The sequence below is a fragment of the Manacus candei genome, unplaced genomic scaffold (genome assembly GCF_025592945.1).
Source record: "Manacus candei isolate 608988 ecotype Guabito, Panama unplaced genomic scaffold, ASM2559294v1 h1tg000049l, whole genome shotgun sequence".
In the NCBI taxonomy this organism is placed as follows: domain Eukaryota; kingdom Metazoa; phylum Chordata; class Aves; order Passeriformes; family Pipridae; genus Manacus; species Manacus candei.
The window spans coordinates 32,242,501-32,265,947 of NW_026138097.1; the positions used below are offsets into that span (position 1 = coordinate 32,242,501).

The 23,447-nt window shown below is 40.7% G+C and overlaps 1 protein-coding gene across 14 annotated transcripts in view; it reads left to right on the plus strand.

Moving 5' to 3' along the window:
• The window catches only part of IKZF1 (IKAROS family zinc finger 1), a 109,883-nt gene that overhangs the window by 52,069 nt on the left and 34,367 nt on the right, over positions 1 to 23,447 (plus strand). For all 14 annotated transcript variants that reach the window (XM_051799000.1, XM_051799001.1, XM_051799005.1 and 11 more), the window contains one exon: positions 8,015 to 8,134. In XM_051799000.1, coding sequence (XP_051654960.1) covers positions 8,015 to 8,134 — 120 coding nt within the window. The remainder of the gene's footprint in view (positions 1 to 8,014; positions 8,135 to 23,447) is intronic.

The following is a 23,447-nucleotide window of genomic DNA, read 5'->3' on the forward strand; positions in this document are numbered from 1 at the left end:
TGATATCACTTGATATCAAGCCCAACAGTGCATGGATTTTTTTAAAAGGAACTGTGTAAGTAAAGAAGTCAAGGGAATATAGAAGCATAGATGTAATTTTGCATTAAACCTGGGGTAGTGTATCCCTGAAGCATGGTCAAGTGCACGTTTACACTGTTTCTTTTGGGACCAAAATTCTGATTGTTACAAAATAAATATAGAAAAAACAATGTTCACCAGGTGGGATGGGGCACAAATACTAATTAAGAGCAAGCAAACTGTATTTACCACGTAGGGTTATTTGACTTCTTTCAAAAGCATTCAGTTTTACTTACAAATGTTTCAAAAGAGAAGAGAAAAAAAAAAAAAAAGAAAATGAGAACTGATTGGCTTAGACTTTATGCTTGTAACTGTTTTTGCCCAAGATGATAATTTGTTTCTAAAATTTGCCCTGTAGTGGCATGGATAGCATTTTGCAGTCTTACCCCATGTTGATATTCCCAGGGGATAATCTTAACTTTCTTGGAAACTGAGTCCTTAAAAAATTGGCTTTGCAAGATAGTATATATTCATACTGCTGTGCCTCTGCAGTTGAAAAAGGACAAGTTAGTCCCTTTCCTAGTTTCCCTAACATGTTGGCAGCTGCAACGATTAATGGCTTTCAGTTTTCACTTTTAGTGTTCAGCCTGGAACGTGATAGCCACCATCACTGGGGCCACTCATGGCAGGCACCTTTTTCTTAAGAGGCAGCTCTTGGGCACTGCTGGCTCAGGACTTCAAGGGTCCAGCTATAGGTGGACCCTCCAGGTATATATAGCTAGGTAGCTCGTCAAGGTCTAGGTACAGTGTGGGTGACTAGGTCACTGGGTTTTCCTGAAATATATGAATACAATTTTCTTTCCCTCTCTCTCTTTTTTTTTTACTTCCTCCTTTCTAAAAATTTTGGGAAGGTTTGTCAAAAATTTGAACCGAGGAGTTTTAATCTCATCTGAGAATTGAAAATCAGACACATATTCTGTCTGAAAGAGGAGCAATAGAATAATCTTTCATGCCAACAGAAGATTACCAGTCACATTTATCATAGGGAAGTCATTCCTAGTCAGCCCTGTGGAGGCATGTTGCACTCCCCTCCTCAGGTAACCAATTTTAAATCATGTATATATTGGATATACTTACACATTACCGTTTTGTTGCGTGCTGAACAAACTTGTAAATGAAATAAAACCTGTCCTATGCATGCGTACTTGAAACCTGTGTGGCCCTAGCAGACAAAGCAGTGGGGTTTTAATCCTTTATGCACTGTGGATCTGCTCAGAGCAGTGAGAGGCACCATGATTCAGGTCCAGCTCCTCTGCCTGCTGCAGAAACCCTTTCCTGCTTGCGTGAGCTCCTTAGGGCAGGAGCGCTGACCTCCTCTTCCTCTGCAGCAGCAAAACTACCCTGGATACCCACACCTAACTGTTGTGGTACTCTTTACAACAATGTGAATTCGAGCTCCACACCTGCTATTTCTTACTAGAGTTGCTTTTTTTTTGTTTTGACATGGAGAGGAGCAGTGTGGGAGATGCTGTCTTGAGTCAAGGAGTGCATTAGAAGGTCAAACACTTTGCCTTCCTTGTGGTCTACTTCTCCCTTGACAGAGAAGACTTGCAAGAAACTTTGCCATTTTGAGTGCTTGTGTGTATATAAATATATACATAATAGATGTATATCTGTGTATATAATTTGTAGCTCTCAAAGTTTTGCATGATTTGAACCAGTGTAGTACTTTGCTGTGCCTTGTAGCTTTTCTAGCATATCCTGCAATAGTACTATTCTGTGATGAGAGAGGATTTTCTTGAAAAAGAAAGTTACCTCTGATAAGAGGTAGACCTACACAAACAGATTAAAGGAAAAAAAAAGTCAGCTTTGAACTCTTCCTGCCATTTCTGCCACTGAACATCTGGTACTTTCTGTGAGCAGAGGCTGTGAGTTGCATTGGGTCGTTAGCTGGATTTGTGAACAACTGGCCAAAGAAAGAATTTGCTAATTTACTTTCATTTATGATATGAGTAGTCTGTGAATTCAGCGTTTAGTGCTTGTCAGATTAGGTTCCACAGATACTGGCTCCTTGTAAGCTCTTACTAGACCTCAAAAGTGAAGGATCTGAAGCTACAGGGATGTTTCCTACTTCTTTCTTATAGGCTGGTGAATCCAGAAAGTTTTCCCCCTTGTCTTCTCCTGCGGTTCTACGTGCTTCTGGGAGGCTTCCTTGCATGACAAGGGAACCAGTCAAACAATTGCACAGTTTCAGGAGTGTGAGATTTTTTTGTCTTGTCAGCTTTAAAATGCTTTTATTTATTTTTCCTGTTCTATGAGTAATGCTTATCAGGTGTAACTTACTCTCTGGGCCCATGGAATTAGGTAACTTGGTTCACTAGCACACTTGGTTGTGTTTTTTTTTTAAAAAAATTAAAAAATAAATTTGGTTTGGTGGGTTTCTTTGGGGCATTTTGTTTTTTAACCCAGAAGTGAAACAGCTCTCTAGAAACAATCTCCTCGGCGGTGTCTTGCAGCCGTGTGCTTTACGCAGCTGCAGCTGACTCAGGTGTGGCAGGGACCTGCTGGACCGAGACAGAATAAAACTAGTGTGAGCGAGCCAAATCCTACGTGCACACTGGCATTCCCGCCTCTGGGAATCCAGGCATGGCTGACTCCTAGAGGAACTGAAATACTGTGTGACTAACACAGAGTTCACACTTTTTATTTTTCTCCTGAAAGCGATATTTCATGAGGCAAGCAGTTGCAGTTCTGAAATGAGGAGAGAACTGACATACATTTAACCAAACGGTATCCGGCACCCATACACAAGAGTCAGAAAACACAGATAATATCTCACTTAACAAGCAGTATTTTTCCTGCCTTTTTGTCTTTTTTTTTTTTTTCTCAGTTCTAGGGCCTAACAGTTAAGGAAGGTGAAAAGCGGTACAAATGTTTCCACATCTAACATTAAAAGATCCCCTACCATGAACCAGGCTGGGCTGGGCTCTGCAAAAGCAGGAAGAAGAGTTTTGCATTTGATGTTCTTGATAGGTCCTGGAAAGGTGGAAATGAGTGTATCCTGGGCTGGTGTCTGCCACCTGAGAGCCTGGCTCCCATTGCAGTGACTCTCTTCTCATCACTGGAGATTTAAGTTTCTGTCAGTGAAAAGGAGATGTGAACTGAGTTGTGACTCTCATCCAGAAAAATTCTATGTTGCTTTTCTTGCAGGATTTCTCCAGTGATTCTAGTGTTTCCATGGGAAACAACCTTCGATATTAAGTACACCCAAGGTTAGTTTGTGGCAGGATAGAGATTTCTATAGGGAATCTGCCCTGGCTTTTTTTTTTTTTCAACAGTGGCAGCACCACCAGCACCATCCTGGTATGAACCAAATTGCTCTCAGAACTGGATGGAGGTGTTAAAGGAACATCGGGCTATGGACTTGGCCAGAAATAAAGGATGCTAAAACCTTACTGGATTGGGCACTTTTTTCCCTTCCTCTCTTTCCTTATGTCTTCAACTTTATTTCTGGGGCAGAGATGAGGAAACTCAAATAGAGAGAAGTTGAGTCTCTTACCAGACACTGTTGTTAGGGATAGGCTCTTCTCCGGCTATTTTAATACAGAAATGGCAGTATTTGGAAATCTGGGACTGTCTTTCAGAGATGCAGGCTGAATTGAAGGACTGTTTGATACAGACTGCAATTGAAGTTGTCCCCATTTATGAAGTAACCAAGAGCACCACGAATCAGTAGCAGTGCCAGAAACAGAACTTCAACTCTATAGATAAGGTGGCTCTTTCTAATAAGTAATTAGAAAAAAACAAAAACAAAAATGAAAACCCCAAAACCAAAAAACACCCCCTCCATACAAGATCAGATTGTGATGTTTATACTTCACTTCCCTCTACTTTAATAATTTTCCCCAGTACTGGCCACTAGGTGTTGCGGTTTTTTGAGCTCCTTTTCCTTCGATCAGTTATTGTTCTGGGCATGCCTGTCAGAAATTAAATGGGAAAGCATTCCATCCCTTGCCCCACCCCCTTTACAATTCTAAATTCATTGGCAAAACAATGTTAGTGGGATTGCACATCTGTAAGATTGCCATACAGTAGTGAACTTACCATGGTGTAATGATTTAGATGTAGTTAAGGCATGAAATGCAAATACGATGCTCTAGAATCCAAGACACAATAAATGGATCTATTTTAAATTCACTATTTTTACTCTGTCTTTTTGCATGTAAGGATTTCTCAATCATGTGTGACAAGAAATCAAATTATATTAAATGGGTCATTAAAGTCAAGTTTACTGAGTTTTCTTAACTGCAGTCTCCTGCAAAGAGGGAAGAATACCTGATCTCCAGCTCCTGCCCCACCAAGTTAATGAGACTAGTCTAATTCATGCCACCTGGGCAAATACCTATTAATTTTACAAGTTTAAGACTGATACCTGTTTAGTGAACCAAAGAGTTCACCACTGCAAAAGTAGTCATCTGCTAATGGGTTTCTCTTCCAAAAAGATTTATTTGACTTATCTTCAAAGCATCCTACTTAGCCTGCTGCAGTGGGTTGGCACTGGCCTGATGCCAGGTACCCACTAAAGCCACTCTCTTGCTCTCCGTCTGTAACTGGACAGAGGAGAGAAAAAAAACCAGCTAAGGATTCATGAGTTGAGATAACAGCTGGGAGAGGTCACTTACTGATTACCTTCATGGGCAAAACGGACTCAAAGTGGGGATAGTACTTAAATTTATTACTAACAGGATAAGAGCCAAAGAGTGAGAAATAAAACAGTCTTTAAAACACCTTCCCCCACCCCTCCTTCCATGTTCTCCCTCCTCCTCCCCCAGCGGTGCAGGGGGATGGGGAATGGGGGTTACGGTCAGTTGTTGTTTCTGCTGCTGCTTGAAGACAGGAGTCCTTCCCTTTCTTCCGTGGGGTCCCTCCCATGGGAGACAGTATTTGATGGACCTCTCTGATGTGAGTCCATCCCTCGGGCAGCAGTTCTTCCCAAACTGCTGTCCCGTGGGTCACTCCTCCATGGGGTGCAGTCCTTCACAAATGAGCTGTACAGATGTGAGTCCCCCACAACGGCCACAAATCCTACCCAGGAAAAACCTGCTCCAGCATGGGCTTCCCTCTCCATGGGCTGCAGGTCTCCAGCAGGACACTGCTCCATCTTGGGCCTCCCACAGGGTCACAGCCTCCTTCATGCATCCACCTGTTCCAGCATGGGTTCCTCCATGGGCTGCAGGTGGGTCTCTGCACCTCGATGGTCCTCCATGGGCTGCAGGGGCACAGCTGCTCCACCATGGTCTGCACCATGGGCTGCAGGGCCTCAGCTCTGGTGCCTGGAGCACCTCCTGCCCCTCCTTCTGCACTGACCTTGGTGTTTGCATTTTTGTTCCCGTGTTCTCATTCCACTCTTCCCTGGCTGGAATTCTTTCTGCACCACAACCTTCTGTTCTTAAATATGTTATCACAGAGGCCTTGGCCAGTGCCAGGAAGTCCATCCTGGAACTGGCTAACATTGGCTCCACTGAACAGGGGAAGCTTCTAGCAGCTTCTAACAGAAGCCACCCCTGTAGCCCCTACCTCCACCCCTGCTACCAAACCCAGCCACAGAAACCCACTACACCTGCATATTGTAGGACAGCTAATGACACACTAAGAAATATTTTATTTTGTTTACTGTCTATTGTTATCTCATAGGTCTGATGTTATGAGTTTATATTGGTTTGTAACCAAAAAAAGTCTTCAGGTTCTTAGGGTAAATGTTCTTAGTCTAAGTCAAAGCATCAGCTTCTGTTGTTGTAACTGGGAGCACAGTTTGATCCTTGGAAGATGCAGGTGGCTTTTGGATACTGTTAGTTTTTAACAAATTTCCTTAACCCATATATAGTGTGAAGAGAGCTGCCAGGCTGCCGCTTACCCTCCCATTAAACTTGTGGGGATTTTTTTTTTTTTTTTACTGTGTGCTGGAAAATGTGTTGAACAAACTGAAAGATTTCAGCTGTCTTTCCTCCCATCCATCCTATCTGTAACAGATACCTCAGCTTGGCAGGATCAGACTTGTGTTGGAAAGTTGCTGGTAGTTCTATAAGTTCCTTACATCCCAGAAAACTACAGAAATAACTGAGTAAGGAGCTAAATGGTAAATGGCAAAAACTGTTTTAAAGAACTTACTTTCTACTTTTACTTTCCTTTGCTGTAACATTCATATTCCCTCTTTTCCATTTATGCAACCCACCTTTGCTCTTACACTTGCATCCAGTGGGTGTGATTTTGCCCATTTAAGAATACCCCACAGAAGCTGGATATGGGAGGACCTTATGAAATCCCCTAGTTAGTCCTTCTGCCAGTGCAGTACTGTTTCTTCATTACCCTTGAGTCCTTCTGGCTGCAGTTTTAGATGGTTCACCTGATGCCACTCTCAACACTCCCACTCAGAGATTATTCCACAGTTTGATAGGTGTGTCATTAAGAAGTGCAGTCAAATACTCATATCATTCATTTAAACATAGATTTGTGCAAACAAGCCAAAACAGCTCATTTGGAAGACTACTTGAACCTACCTGTCGTTTCCCACCATTGTGATCAGTATAGATCAGAAAGCACAATGCTTTCTTTTTTGCTCCATCCAGCTGGGAGGAAACTATTTGCTTCATTCAGATCAAGTCCATAACTGGCATCACTAAACTGCTGTCACTTAAGTAAGCTATATTTTCTTCAGTTTTTCCTTTTCTGATAAATATCTTCAGATTTAATTTACGTTTGTGTTTTAATGAGGGAATTCTTATTAGGAGAAAAACCACTAATTTGCTAGGGCTTTGTGCCATGAAATTACTGCCCTTGCTGGTGTGCCGATTGCCACGGGACGTCTAACAGATTGCATCAATGTAATTTGGTAACATCTCCATTTTGGAGACAAGGGTCTTATGTGAACATTACTGAGTTCAAATCCTGCTCTGGGCCTGTTCTATTCTTTGCTATTAATGCAAAGACCAGCCTTTTAGTAATAGTAAATGAAACTAATCACTTAGATAATTATCACTTAGATAATTCTTTTGGTAATTGTTTCCAAGGGGTGCTTTTGTTAGTAATTTTAAAAGAAGGTCTGCAAGACAGGGATATTACTGTAGGCAGGACATGTGTGCTGTGACTGAGAGCGGAACCAAGAAACATCACTATTTCTGGAAGTGCAGTACTTAGCAAGAGAGTTCTTTTTCTTACTGTATTGCATTCAGCACTAAAACAGTTCCACAATACTTGTTATACATTAAAACACCAAACTGTTTTCCTCTGCAAAACCTTGTGTACACAAAATATTGGGTTTTGTTTCCTCTTTGCAAATAAAAGACAGTAAAACCCTCGAAGTCATGTGTTGAATGAACTCTGTTCGTGTTTTAAGAAATCCTGGGAGCTACAGGCATGTCACTGCTTTTAATCACAAGGACCAGCCAAAGCTTGATCTGTGGGTGTTGGTGAAGCTTGCTGAAGTTGTAGTTGAATTTTTATTTGAAGATAAAATTTTACTTTTGGGGTAGTTCTTTTGGAGCCTCAGAATACTTGTAGGTTAGACTTCACTATGTCTTTGAAGCAAATCTGGGTACGCACTTGTGGAAGAAAGAAAATTTTTTACAAAGGATGTCCATTTGATAACCTTTTTAATCTGTCAGTCTGCACTGGCTAAACTGGATCTTCTGAATGTAGCAGCTGGAGAACATACCTGTGTCTTACAAATATCCAAAATGGTAAGGCTGATAACTGTGTATCCAGCCTTCAATAAATTTGGAAGAGATATTGGCATGCATTCTTTTTACAAATATAATTCCCCTGTACTCATAAAAAGTTTTCTCTGCAGGAGAGTAGGTTTTGGTCCTAAGAATATCATACTTTAGATAGTGTTTAGGGTTTTTTGTTAAGTTTTATTTGGTTTGTGGTTCCTCTTATGGTAATATTTGAAAATGAGGCTACTCTGATGACTAATTGATGCTACTTTCTTCACAACTAGGAAAGGAAAGTCCTCCAATTAGTGATGTCCCAGATGATCCAGATGAACCTATGCCTGTGCCAGAGGACCTTTCAACTAGTACTGGAGGACAACAGAGTTCTAAGAGTGACAGAATCTTGGGTAAGATGACAAGTCCACTCTGATAAGAATTACGAGTAGATAATATAGTAGATAATGTTAAAGTACTGTATAACAAGCTGGTATATAGGGAGGTCCTGTGCCTTTTTGTCTTGCTAAGGTGCTTAGTGTTTTTTGTGCAACCTTTTCTTTGGGAAAGGCATCTTCATCCACAGAGAAGTTACAAAGATCCTACTATTTATCTTCTTTCTAAAGCATGACTGGTTGTATAAAATTCTCTCCAGGAAAGATATTCCATTTTGCCTCGGAAATGGAATTAAATATGTTATTCCAAGTCAAAATTATTGGAACTCAGATTTGATAAAAATTCACTAAACTCTCAGATATTTTCATTATTATTATTAGTTTGAATGTTATCTTGAATGTTATCTGCTATTCAGATTTCTCCAGAAATGCCACATTAGAACACACATAGTATTCGTATGTTTCAGATTCCAATATTGAATCTTCATTTACCCTTGATTTTTTTGCCTGGCAGTACTTTAGAAAACACTTGAATTTTGCTCTACTAGGTAAAAATCCACAATTGATAAAATCTGTTGGGTTAAAATAAATTATTGTCCATAGATGATTGTGCAAAATGCTGATTCTTCTTAGAGATCCCAGACTCCACACCAAGGACTAGCAATGACTAATGCGTGCATCCGTTCACACGTAGTGCATTAAAAAAGACTAAATGATATAACTTGAGCACCATGCTTGTTTACTAGTGGGGGGAGGCGTAAGAAAAAGGGGAAAAAAGAAAAGCATACTGACTCCCAGAATGCTGTGATCAATGCCCCATATGATAAAAATATTTCTGGAATGGAGTGACTATCAAAATACATTAGTTTGTCCACAAATAAAAGTATTGCTCATCATTTTTACATTCCTATTGTAAGAATGAGTGTCAAAGTGGAAGACTTTTTATAGAAAGATTGCAATTGCCTTCAAATGTTTATTGTCTAAGGAAGTCCAGTAAAGGATGTTAGGTGGGAAGGGAGGCACAGAAGGCAAAATAACCAACTGAAGGTAATACAGCAGGATGGTTTCAGCATTAGGGATAGAACCTGCTCCCAAACTTCAGCAATGGCTAGTAGAGAAGCATCTTATGCATCTTCACTTTATTTACCACTTGATCCCCTCTTACCAAAAATCTGAGCACAAAGTTCAGCTCCTACATCTATATTGACATACCTTATGAACAAATTCATTTTTAAAAATGCTTTTAAATAGTCTGATCACTTACCTAGTGCTTTGTTTTTCAGTCTGAAGATCTTTGGACAAAATCTTGCCTTAACTGCTTGCATATCAACTCAATAAAAAGAGTTAAGTCTCCTTTCTCCCATAGTAACTAGACCCAACAAAATATTTAAGCTTAATTTAAAAAATAGTAATAATTTTTTAAGTTCTTTGTTCAAACCCAAACAAACAGGATTTTTGATTGCATTGAATTTTCTTTAATTCACAAAAGTCAAACTTTTTCTTTGCTGATGATGTCATGATTCTTTCAACAGTTCAATCATATAGCGATATAAATACATATTAGAAGTTACTGTAATAACTTTAGTGCCCTAAATATGATAAGTTCTATCATATGTTGTTCTCATTAGTAACCAGTAAATTAGATTTTCCATGTCCTGTCTTCAACATTTTTTCTACAACCGCTTTCTCTACCCCTTAGCTCTTTTGTTTACAAGGGTTATATCTTGTAGTGATGTCTTATTGAACATAGTAAACAGACACAATACTCTGTTTTATGGATGATCTGTAGGTATCAACTGCATTTCTTGCAATGTTTGTCTTTTCTGGAAAGCTGCATACAACCTTTGCTTCTACTGCTCCTTTTTTCTAGCCCTAAACTAACTTTCTGAAAAGAGTCTACTGAAAAAATTAATTCTTTGGTTTTACAAAGAGGATCTGAACACATGCCCCAATCATATCAGGAGCCATATGATTGCTATGCACATTCTGGGTCTTCATCAAAAGAAAATCCCTTAGGGAATAAACCAATACCTTAGGAGTGGTGTTTGGCCTGCATGATTCCATAGCTGCAGTAGGGATGAAGGAGACTGTCTTTTTATGTAGGTAGTAGCTTGGCAGTGTAGACAGGCTTGATGTTTAGTGCAACACTATTGTCTCTAAGTCCCAAGATCAGTTTATCACCTCTGTTTATCAACAAACTTAAGTAGAAAAGGATGAAAAAGTAGTTTGAAGAATGAAAGATAGACAGGAGAGTAATGTAAGGACCCACTGATATTATAGATGTATATCTCGTGGGTGGGAGATAGACTGTGGCCTGTGATAACTGACTGGCCAGGCAACAGTTTTTCTCTATATTACTTTCCTAATGTCCTATCTGTTTTCTTCATCAGAAGGGAATCCCTATGAATTTTGATGTATTTTAACATAGGATTTTCAGTGCATCTCACTTAATCTGTAAGACCCTGAGAGATCAGCTGTCCATACAGCATGCACCAAGGAATTTGAGTCAGACATTTATGGAGGAGAGTGTTGACATTCTAATGGACTTTTTTGTACGTGTAGTACTGTAGAGGTAACAATGGGAATTGCAAGTTTATTAAATGAAAAGAGTAAGTGTTTGCCTCATCCTACTAAAATTAGGTGAGAATTCTGTTGTTAATTTTAAACAGCCTGTGAGATAGAAATGTTCAAATGACCATTTGCTTACTTGAATTATCAGTAGCACTTCATGAAATCTTTAACCCTGGAATCAAAAGTTTAACTACCTTTTTCATCAATTTAGCATTTTAAAAGTCAAAGATTAGGGGAAATAAGCTATTTTTAGAAAAGAAAGATAGGCCTTAGCTCCTCCATGTGTTTTCAAAAATCTCCTTTCATGATTCTTCCAAACCTATAATGAGACTTGAACGTGGTACTATAGAGCTGATAGAGAGAATTGATTGAAATATCTCTCCTGCTCTGGGAATGATGTTGGAAGTCTTCCATTCACTTGTCAGATTTTATTGGGTGCCTTCAGTTTTTGAGTTCTCACTTAAAATGACTGGAGGGAGGTATCCAGAGGTTCATGAAATGTATGTTTTGACTTGTGTCCCCAGACAGGGGGGACACCCAAGACATGGGTTGCTTCTGATCAATGCAAAAATGATTAGCAAGTATGAGAAGGTAATTTACGGAAGTAAAGTCATCAACTATTTCTAGTAATAACCTCAAGTAGCACAGCAAAGCAGAAACACATTGAAAGACTTGTTCTGATCACTGCTCATTTCCTTGATGAGCTTGCTATGACTTTAATGTTGTAACCCCCAGAATGCCACTATGTGTTGAGCAGCTTCCTCCTGCAAGCTTAATTTCTGCTGTTCTGTCCAATAGATCTTCTTCCTTCTTGGTCCTATTCTCCACCCCAGATCTGGCACCTGTAACTTTTTTTATTATTTTCTTTTTATTCTTCTCACCCACCTGCTCTACATTTAGTTTCTCTAGAAAACACAGGGAATGTTTTCAGCACAGCTGATTTTCACAGCTCTTTAAGGCACTAGAGACTGTGTTTTACCATCTCTCCTAAATAACATTTCAAAATTTTGGTCTGAGTTATTTAGAAATACACATCCCACTGAAAGTCCATTCCATTAAGAATTAGTGCTTTATTGCCTATTTCGGACAGCACTATTTCCCATGCTAACCTATTTGAAATATTGTCTGATGATTCTTACTGTCTCCATTCAAGTTTCAGGTTAAACATTGTGTGCACCTTTTGTGGATGATCGGTGCTGAACATCCTCTGTGTGGTAGACAGTTGAAATTTAAGGCTGTTTGTGCTCTGAGACTGTATCCTGATCCATGTGTGGAAAGTTAATGATTCAGTGGGCTGTGGATTGGACCCTACTTAATGGAGAAAGAGTCATTTGCTGCAGTGGTGGCATTTGCCTAGGAAGGTAGGCAGTACCTTCTTTATCCATAACTGCCCATGTCAGAGCTGGCCATCACTGGGTAAAAGACAAAAACCCATCTCACAGTGTTAGTGGCCTCAAAAAGAGGCTGTGGGCTCACTGTTTCTGCACAGACAGCTGTCTGAGGCTGCAGGTGACCATAAACTTCCAAAACAGAAGCAAAGGGTTACCACCATCGTCACAGATTAGAGTCTGGACCTGGAATATACGTCTACAGATCTTCTTATTTTTAAGAGGTGGGGAGAAGTAATCTCACCAAATTAGATTGAAACTTGTACAACTGACAGAGAATGTCCAAAGTAATAAGTCAAGGTGAACTTAGACATCAATAGAAAACAGATGAGATTTTTATGAAATTATAAATTCTATTTGTTTAAAATAAAGGATACTAGTATGGGAAGAGACAGTAAAAGGAAAGTGCTTTTTTGACATTTTTCTCCTCCAGGGGGAAATATCAAGTGATGATATTACCTCCCTCCCTCAATCCAGTTTTTGAAGCAGAAGCCTTTATAGCTGCAGGCTTCAGTGCCTGGCATCACTGGAACCCTGGCATTGTCTTCAACCCAGGGATCTTCCCTCCCAGCCATGGGCATTCAGAGGTGGTAACCTGCATGACTAGCTAGTCACTGGTGCAGGAAAGTGTCCCCATTCTGAGCAGCTTTGGTGCTTTATTTCCTTAAAAGGAGCTCAGTCATTTGAGAGCATGGACACAAGCTTTGCTGAGGGGCCACCAGGCAACCACAAGAGCTTGCCATTACATAAATCTGCTGCAACTCACACACAACTGGGTGGAGACAGAGTAAAAGTGTGGAAAGGCTGCAGACAGAGGGGAAAGGGGAGAAAAGAAAAAAGGAGAAGTGCCCACACCCTGGCTTGCAAAATTGGTCCGGTGGTTTAGACAGGTCCAGCTCACTGCTGCCCGGTAATTCTCTGAGGCAGGGAAAGGGGCTGAGGAAAAAGACTGTGGAGCTAAATGTCTTTGCACACTCCTCCTGTGGGAAGCCAGTGGCTATGAAGGCAGTGTGTTGTGTGTGAATAATAAAATGCACTTGTGGCATGTGTGCATGTGGACGTTCAGAGAACTAAATTCAGAGAGCTAAAGTAACCTGGAGGGCTGTGTGATATTTTTACTTGCTCAGGTTTCAGGTGAACATCTCTGCTGCTTAAAGGTATGAAAGTGGGTAGAAGCTGATGAACCTTTGTAAATAATTGGTGAGAGTTGCTGTCTCACCTGATGTAGCCCTAATGGCTTTAAGAATTGTCTTTAACTCTCCTCAATGAAACAGAGCTTGAAAGTCCAACTGAGGCTTCTGAAGGAATTGAAAAACTCGTAGTTAAAATATTTTAGGAACTTTTAAAAATAGAGAAGTTGGGAATCTCCCCTCTTGTTTGGTCTGAAGCCCCTATTTCTAACCCCGGAGTAACATTTTCCAGTATAGACTGGTACTGCATGCTCTGAGAGCCTGCCAGTATGACTTACCTGTTTTTAAGGGGAATGCAGGAGATATTTCTGTCAGGATTATTTTCATTTTGTCTGCAAAACTCATCTGGAGATTTGTATAGAGGAGGATGGGGGTGGTTTAGTAGGAAAAGGCGTGTAAAATTTCATTAATGCCCTTACATATGCTGTACAGGATATATGTTATATACCAGCCTTCAAAGGTTTGTTTTGCATGTGCATAGTGTGAAACAGGTACGTGGGTCCATTGGGAATTTGCTGTCAAGTCAGAGACAAGCTCTGATCTATGTAATGATCAGAGACTTAGAAAAACGTGCACAAATTTTCACAAGGAGAGTGGAAACCAGCCCGCTTAGTGAAGGTGGATTCCTTTATCAAATTTAAAAATGATTGCTGCAAATAATGAAAGGTGAACATTTTCTCAACAAACTGGGAAGTCGTTTCTGGAAGGGAGAGTGAGCCAGCCTGAAAAACAGAGCCACCACAGCCCCAGCGAAGGCTGTGCTTTATTACTGCAGTCCTCTCAGCCCATTCAAAGCCAGGGCAGAGCCACTGCGTAAGCAGGCACATAAAAATTTGTCCTTTGATGCAACTATAGCAATGACGAAATCATTGCTTGAGAACCGAATTGACCCTAAAAAGAGTTCTATGTTTCCAATGATTTCTGTTTAGTTTTGTGAGGACTTTTTTTACTCCTGGCCAATTTGGCAGTAGTATGATCTGCGTTGCCACTGTGTGGCAACATGATGTTGCAGTAGTTGGTGAAGCTATTGGAGTTTTTTCCCTTTTTTCTCCAGAACTGTGAAGCTTGTGGAGCTGCAGCCAATTTCATGAGCACCTCCTGGGTACTGCTATATTTTCAGAAGGAGGAACATCAGTGCAAAAGTCAGGGAAAGCCTGGGAACTGTGCAAGTTTTGTTTCTTCAGTGTTGAGTGGCAAGCATTGTTTGAAATGGAGAAATGCAGTGTGTTTAGCTGTGTGGCTTTAGGTACTTAGACTGAGCCTGCAGATCTAATCTGCAGTGAGAGGAAGTTCTCTTTATCTGAGCAGAAGAGATGTGCCTCAGAGATAAGCCCCATTCTAACTCTGGAGTTAAAATTATCTAGCAGGATCTGAGCAGTGGCTGCAGCACAACTCAGAAATACCAGGCTCTGGCTGGAAGGTGGGCATATTTTAAGCTGGGGAAGACCTCTGTAAGTACAGCTTGCTAGACCACAGGTTATCTTAAAGGAATGACTGTATAGAAAGGTTGGATTGGCTTCCCAACACCAGTCATCCCACTATTCTGTGTTAATTCTTTCTTGTTCTTTGTTGTAGGCTTGCTTTTTCACTTGAGCAAGTTTTCATTCCCCAAAATTGCTCTTCAGAACTGCACCCTTAGTGAAAACTTAACCACTGGAGTCAGGTACGGTGTAGGGACCACCTGCCTCTACAGAGGTGTCATTTCAGAACAAGCCGCTCTTTTGGTTTTGTTCAGCCACTCCTCACATGGCTGTGATTTCAACTCCTGTTATGGTGCCTCCTGGGAGGAGACAGTTTCTGGCTGCAGAGAACCTGCAGTGATGCTCTCCCCTCAGATGTGAACTTCCCAGGCTCTGTCCCATGGTGAAATGTGCAAAAACGGTGTCACTGTGGCTGCATCCCCCACATTTGAGATTTGCAAGGAAGGATTTACAGCATGGCCATGCCACCACAGCTTTCCCCAGTGTAGAATAAGCCCCTTATGACAAAGAGAGAGGATGCAAGAGCTCCTTTTGGAGCTATAGTCCTAAAGCCAGGAGCAAACACCATGCGTTGCAGTAGGACAGAGATTTATCCCCAAACTTTTTTCATTGAGCTCACTATATGAGGTTTCTTGAAGACTCAGAAGAGGATCTCTCAGGAAAAAGCTTTGCCCCACATATAGGACATAGGTACGCCATAGCAGCCACTGCAGGCTCACCCTCAGCATGTCATTTGTGGTGAACATGTGTGACCACAGCAAGCTGTTAATTTGTGAAGGTGGATCAGGTAGAATCCCAGGATTTTGGCTTCCAGAGACAGCTTATTGGAAACTATCATGCATCATCCAGTTGCCTTCCTGAACAAGCAAGTGAGCAGAGCAGCAGCCTAAATGGAGGATAGACCTGCAGCCTGCAATGTGAGGCATCCTCCTGCTCTCTCCCTCCCTCCTTCCCCAGGAAGTGAATTTTGTGTTATAAAGGTGCATATGCAGGGAACGTAACTCCTAGTAAAGGAATTTGTTTTCCAAAAAAAACCCATTGGTGTGTGCTTCACTTTCTTTGGTTTTTACGCATTTTGAAGTTAGGAATAATGCCTAGTTCTTGTATCCATTGCAGTTTAGGGTCATGTTGCTCAGAAGCATTTAGGTGTCTAAGTTATATGCATAAAAAGAGATCCTGAGAAGGTATCTAATCTATCATTTCACCATCAGCTGTAGTAACAACACAGGCACAAAATAGGAATTTTGGGAGTGGATAACTCCTACTCCTTTGATGTGAGATTTCAATCTTAACATCCCAAAATCCATACCTAAAAATTGGATGAAGGATTGAAGAAAAAAAAATGGCAGAGCAAGCACAGAATTACTCTCAATTTCCAACCAAAATGGGCCTGATCCAAAAAGAAAAGTTAAGGCACACGTTTTTCTCTTTAGTGTTCACATTCCATTTCCCTTGTTTCTCCTCTCCCCAAAGTGTAATAAATGTAACAAAAGTGGAGAAATATGACAGCATGAATTAACTTCCACTCTTCCAAGCCACATATCAGAGTTTAAAGAGGGGGAAAAAAAAAAAGAGAAGAAACTGAAGAGTAAGGAGAACTTTCACATGAGCCATTTTTTTTTTTACCCTGGAAGTGCTACTTCTGGGGAAGTGGCTCTTACCAGAGTAACTTCTAGATTATTTTATGGAACGATATAAGAACTCACTTGTTCCCTGACCCCTCCTTTAAAAAAAATAATAATAATTGAGAGCTTTAGAGAGAATTGCTAATTCCTTCATATAATAGAGTATCTGCATATGATTTTGCCCTCCCTGCTGATTAAGTAACATAATGCAATGGAAAGGTGGATTTAAAATAAAGTTGCCGACACTTTCAGCTTGTGTTGCAATTAATAGAAGAGGAAATATTAATTCTCCATATTTCATCATTTAAAAGCATCCTGTATTTGTAAGAAGCTGTGATCAGCCAACATCCCCACTATGGATTTGAACTTCCCAAATCTTTGATGGTTTTTGAGTTTGTTTGTCTAAGCTAAGAGCTTTCTCTTCTGATTTTTAACGGTGGCTTAAGGGATTTTTGGACGAAGATTGGTCTCTTCTGGTTCACGGTACTGTGCACCTCAGCATTATATGGACTGACTTATTGAGCCTGTTTTTTCCTGCTGTGAATATGTGTTGCAATGCTCGGAAGTGGTGGCAGTGGTTGGTGTTGAAGCGGGATGGTTTCATTAGCACTGAAATGGCGACTGCCAGCTGGGGAACGCTGCTGTTCCTGCACCCCTCGTGCTGAGCCTACATTTCAGATATATTCTTTTAGTTCTTTCCATATCAGAATTTATACAGGAGAAAACAACACATGCACCTATAGAATTCACTATAAAAATTTATTTGCCTTATTGTGGGGTGGACTGGGACCCACTGCTTGGATTTTTTGCCCAGATTTGCAAAGGGGAAACACCTATGTGACACCTATGTGAGGGAAGTGTCAAATTGTCCATGAGCCATCTGTACCCTGCCCCCCAGCTGGCTGTTATTCATAATTCAGGCTGTGAATGTCTCTGGCTTTCCAAAGCAGAGTACTCCTCCTGTTTTCCTAGACTGAAACCATAAGTGAAGAGGTGAGAATATCCCTTCTGCACTGACATGGCACCTTCCTTTCTGAGTCATTGTCTGTCCTTTTTCCACCCAGAATCCAATTAATTTTGTAACTGACACCTCCAGTGGCTGGATGTTGGAGGAGAGCTGGGGAAGCCCTGATGGCCAGCGTGGTCACTGGGGCTTTGTCTACTGCAGGTGTGGACCTACAACAATTTAGAAGTCAAATGGGAACTAGGCTTTTCTGGGGAGGAGTTGAGCTTCCTGCCCATTTGTCCACATAATGGCAAGTAGAAGTAAAAATGAGAAATGATAATTATGCTAGCAAAAGACTTCAGTTGCTTTGGAGCCAAACACAGGAAACAGATGAGGGAGGAATAATGGTAATGAGGCATTACCTCTGTTGTGGTAACACATTTGTTTAATCTTCCCACCACTTTGCTAGTAGATCCTAGTAAAATTGGTATCCTACCATAGGCTTATTGTGGCGTTAAGTAGAATTCTTTTTCTCCTTGCAAAACAGACTGGAGAAGTCTGATATTGTTTATTCTGCAATTGCACATTGGTGAATCTGTACATTTGCTGTACAGTTTAAACATTGCTAATAAGCTCTTTCTTGTGTGCAGTGAGACTGATTTATACAGTACATGATACAGCTCTCGGTGCTAAGGAGACAATGCAAAAATGTTTTTAATTTCTGAAACCTTTTGTAATTAATTTCGTCTCTTTAATATACCCTTTGAAATGGCAATGTATTTTCCAGCCAACAGGAGCCATTTATTCCCTGTTCTCTCTTTTACATGTGTAAATGTACACACATACACATATGTACATACAAATATGTGTCTATCAGCACACATAAAATTATGTGCCTGCAAAAACAAGTTTCTCTATGTTTATGTCTATGTAAAAACCTAAACCCCACCACATATATGCAAAAGAGCATTTATCTTGAAAGCAGAGCTTTTCATTCTTTTTAAGACCTGTCAGACATGCACTCTGCAACGTAAACACATGCCATAAAAATATTTTTTTCAAATCTAAAAGAGGAAAAGGTTAGTTCCTGCTAACTTGCCTGTATCCCTATAAGAAACCTGAGTGTAAATTCCATTTGGGAAGTGGGCAGCAGCTGAGGAAGATCTGCTTGTACTCGTTGTGGCTTTTTTAGTCTGCGTAAAGCTGCTGGGCCAAGTCAGCTGTGTAGGTAGATGGGGTCATGGTACTAAAAGGACCACCAGGGAGTTCATGAAAATAGGGGAAGACAGGGTAAGGAAAGAGAAACACACACTCCCTCTCAATCCTTCCTGCAGTCATTCTTTGCCAGAGGCAATGCCCTGAAGAAGCTTTCCTGCCTACCTCTGCCAGCTCAGCAGTGGAAGGGTACCTGGGCTCCCGAGACCCTCCCCCACACTTCTTAAATGCTATTCCTCCTTGCATTCAGGTGTTTTATTCACTTAATTTCTTGTAGTGTTATTCAGGTAAGGTCTGTAATAGAGAGACAGGGAAACACTGATGAAGTGGTTTTTTCCAGAAGATTCTTTTACAGTCCTGTACCAAATTTAGGATTGCATAATGAAGCTTTGGGGGGACATATGGTCCTCAGAGCAGAGGGATAGATGGCTGATGTATTGAAATAACCTAACGGAAAATGCAGATATAATATCTTGTATCTCTCATTTGAGATACAGCTTTCCATTAAAAGTGGGAAAAAAAGTGCGTGCCTAACTCAATAAATTTCTTAGAGATGTTTCAGTAGCTAACAGAGCTAACAAATACAAAAGCATAGTTAAAAGTGGCACTGTAACAGATGTAGTGATGGACCCTTCTGCTCTTCTGTCCCAGAAAGAGACAGTGATATTCAGGGAATGTCCTTATGTACATTGTAGGGAGCTACAGATGAGTGCAAAATACAACCCCTCATGAAGGCCAGGATAGTTGAGCACAATGCAGTCCCTGGCCTTCTTGTGTGGAAACTAGCATTTGCTATGCAATGGTGGTTTTTTTCACCCCTCTTTTTTACCCTCAGTGAGAGAGAGCACAAGTGGTTATATTAGTTGCCTACTTCCTGAGAACACAGTGATCCTCGTGTTCTGGGCTGCGGGTTGTGCTTTCATGTTCAGGCATAGGATGGGAGTTCATCAGATAGCCATAGGCAGCTCTAGCAAACAGCACATTTGCATCAGCAGAAGCAAATTTCACCAGACTTGCTGGAAGGTTTGCTGCAGCATGCCACGGTCCTGCACTACTAACAGCCATTGCACATTTATTCGATAAAAAAAGATGACAACAGAAAACAAAACTTTACACGTTTCTCTTCTACAGACACTTGAGAAGCACCTTACCCTTAAGGTGTAAACCTGTGGTTTGCATCACCTTTGCTGGGACTCCGTGCTGCAACTCCTTTACCTAAATTTGAGGTAAAGGAATTTGGAGCTGTGGATGAGCCATTCTTCATTTGTCCTGGTGTCAAGGAGAGCTCTTAGAACTGCTCTGAGGCAAGAGACAATCCTAGTGTCTAACAGTTTCCAAGAGTCCAAAGGCCTTCAAGTAGAATACTGGCATCACTGGGATTAGAGTGTCTTATGTGCTCAGAAATGCTCAGCCATTATGATTTTGTCTTTTTGTGTTGGACAGGTCAGACTTGAGTTGCTCTCTTCTAAATGAACAAAGCATCATTCACTAGTCCAATATTTTTGTCCCTGGTTGCTGACCAGTTTACCAGGAAAAGGTTGATTTTCTGAAGACCAAGTCTATACACTTGCTGCAACCTCTGACAAACCTGCCTGGCCACGACCTGACTTAACCTGTATAGCCCAGAAGCTCAAACTGTATTTCTGGATGTAAATGTTTCTAAGTGGTAGAGTTAGCAGAATTTAATTTCCTTTCCTGACTTTGCTGTACTCCACGGTGCAGCATGGCCATGGCACAGATACCAAAGTTTACCTTTGCTAATAAGAAGCAGCAACTAAGGTAGAGCTGCTGTGCATTTTAATGTGGAAGGTTTTTCATGCTTTCCATTTGTCTCACTCTTAGTCCAATCGTGGTGTCTGGATGGTAGTATGAAATTTAGGTGCATTATGAATCCTGGATTGAACAGTGCTGATGGTCTCTCTCTGGCTTGCGGGAGTTGCAGCTTGGTAGTTCATGGGAAAGAAGGTTTCCTAATGTGTAATGGCACGTTAGGGCACATATTTGGGTGTTTCTGTGCTGAGAATCCATCATGTTTGGTGAAAATGCAATGCAGTATCTTTTCCTTTGGAATATTTGAAAAGTGCTTTAAGCATAAACTGGGCAGATGCTTTTTAAAAAGGATTCTTCCAAGTAAAAGGCACTTACACTGTCCAGGGCACGCTCCAGGGCACCAGGAGCAGAGAGGAAGTTTGACAGAAACTTTGCCTGCTAGACATTTTCAGATATTCCATAAATGCTGAGATAACAGGAAATGCCAACACTGAATAGATCATTAACCTTTATGGGAGGCCAAGTTTTGATCACCCTCTGAATGCCTGACATCAGTTTTCACAGCACAGACCTTGTTCTGGTTGTGTGTAATTGTGTGTCCTCTGTCCATTTTAGCTCTTGCTGTTGGTGTAAGACTGAGAAGGGGATTGAATTAAGCTTTGGGTTTTTCTGCCGTCATTTTTTTTCAATTGTTTTGTTGTGGGTTTTTTTAATCTCTGAATTTATGTTGTGGCACTGGTTTCCTGGAAAAGGAACTCTGTTGCTCTAGACACTGCACAAACACCAACAGCATTCCCCAAGGAGTTTACAATCTAATTAAGACTATGTATACATAATTGATTAATTAAGCCTTACAAGTCCTAGCCAAGGTAAGTGTGAGGTAGGGTGGAATGAAATGTAATCAATTGTGCTGTGGAATCTAAACCATATATAGTATTCTGGAGACCAGAGAGCAAATATATTTTTCTGATAACTGCAGCGAAAAAGTCTGTGTGTTCTTCCAGGGTGCAGTGGGATTGGTTTGGTTCAAAGTACTCAGCTTTGTTTTAAACCTCATGTCTTGAAAAATAAGATCAAGAAATATAAAAGAGGTAAATGTAAATAAAGGAAGGATTTGATGATTGTACATGAGGGAATAAAATAAATATTGTCAGCGGATGATTAGATCATTTGGGGAATCAGGAAATTATTGATTTCCTGACTTCTAATTAGTCTAGATTTTAGTACAGAGAAGCAATTCACTGTATCACTTGGAGTTTTGGAAAAAGGGAAGAACTAATTTCCAGCTCTGTGCCTCATTTTTACAGGGAGGAGTCCTGGGTTGTGCAAGTGCAATGAGTGAAATTCCAGCCCAGTACTGGTGTGACAGAGAAGTGAGTGAGGCTAGTCCTGATAGGCTGAGTAGCTGAGGATAAAGTGGGGAGATAAACCCAAATGTCAGGGTGTCAAATCCATACTCTTGTCCAGGCTTTTCTTTACGCTGAGATGTTTGCGAAGATTTAAAAAAAACACTGTAGCAATTTGGCTCTGGAGTGACATTTCACATCTCATAACTGAACATGTATGAGAAGCACTATGCAGCTGAACTGGAGATGACAGAGTTTTCAGTTTTAGGTCATTTCCCACATAAAAGGTACAGGCTGAGCCCCTTTCTTCTTTCCTTTCTCAGAGTACTGATAACTTATGCCATACTGGCTTCAGTGTGTAGGGAAATTAAAAACTGCTTTGGATATTAAGCAGCTTATGCTTTCTTTTTTCTTGAGGTAGTTGCCTTTGGGATTTTTACATCTCTCTTGGAACAGAGTGGTAGCATGAGAAAAGGCCAGCTGAGGAAAAAGATTGTTTCTTTCCTGCTTCTGCATCATGAGTCTGAGGAAGAAAAGTCTACTTTTGACCTTGAGCAATCCTGGATAAGGGAGAACTGGCTGAGGGTTCCAAACATTTGATATCCAGTATTTTATGGGTGTAACCAAGGTTTATTAGGCTGGACAATAATTCTACCTTTGTATAATTCTGGAGGACACATCACAGCCTGTGGGAAGCATTTTCACAAATGCCTAAGTGATACAACCTTTTGGACAACTGCTGCTCCATGGTCCCTAGTCACCTTCTGTGGGACACATGTCAGGAAGGTGACCAGTGCATGGACAGATTTCAGCCTTATGTGTTAGAACACTTGAGAGGCATTTACCTGAATATAAGAATCACTCTGACCAGCAAAATGGCTTTTGGGTCCCCCGTTAGAAAAAAAGGAAAAAAAGAAAAAAAAGTCTTATCCCTGTTAAAAAAGAATTGAAAAATGTGCAGATAAGGAAGTAAGGGCACATGATGGATTAAGCATCTTTCCCATGGCCACACAGGAAGTCTGTGGCTGAGCTAGGAATTAAACCTAGATTTCCTCAGTCTGCATCCAGTGCCTTATCCCTCTTTGAGGTCATAAAGTTCTGTTTGTTATCAAATTCTCTGTAGGCTGAAGCAGAAGGCTACTCTTTGTGAGACCAAGAATTATTAAAGGATAAGTACTATTCATAATTGGTGAGAAACTGAGAATAGGACTGGATCGAGTATTACCCATTTGTATTCCTATTTAATGTTCTCTTTTTTCCAAGTTTACATCAGCAAAAAATTCCCCTTGTGGTATTGCTCCTTGACCACACTACTTGTGCCTTTCCTTATGGCTAGGGTTGCAGTGGAGGCAAATGCTTAGCTGTTTCCAACTGTTCTGGTTTAACAGTAAGTAACATTATGACTGGCTTGATAGAAAATTATCCTATTTCTACCTCTTTTGCTTGATATTTCTCATCTAAAGTCAAATAGAAAAATTGCATCCATTTGCTGTGAAGAACATCCATATCTAAGTTCTCTCTTGCAGTACTTATTTGATTTGACAAAACATTATTTCTTGAACTTCTTCATGGCTGGTTTTTGTCTTTTGAAATGCTGAACTACATCAAGAGGGGCTACACTGAAGTGAAAACCAGACCAGAACTAGTAAAGCCAGAAGGCAGGTAATGCCCCTCAAACCTGAAATATACACCAGCCCATCTCTGTACCAGGTAGGATATGACAACCTAGACAAAACCTTCATAATGGTCATAGTTCCTCTTACAAACATGTACTGGGTATTACACAGTTTGGTCACCCT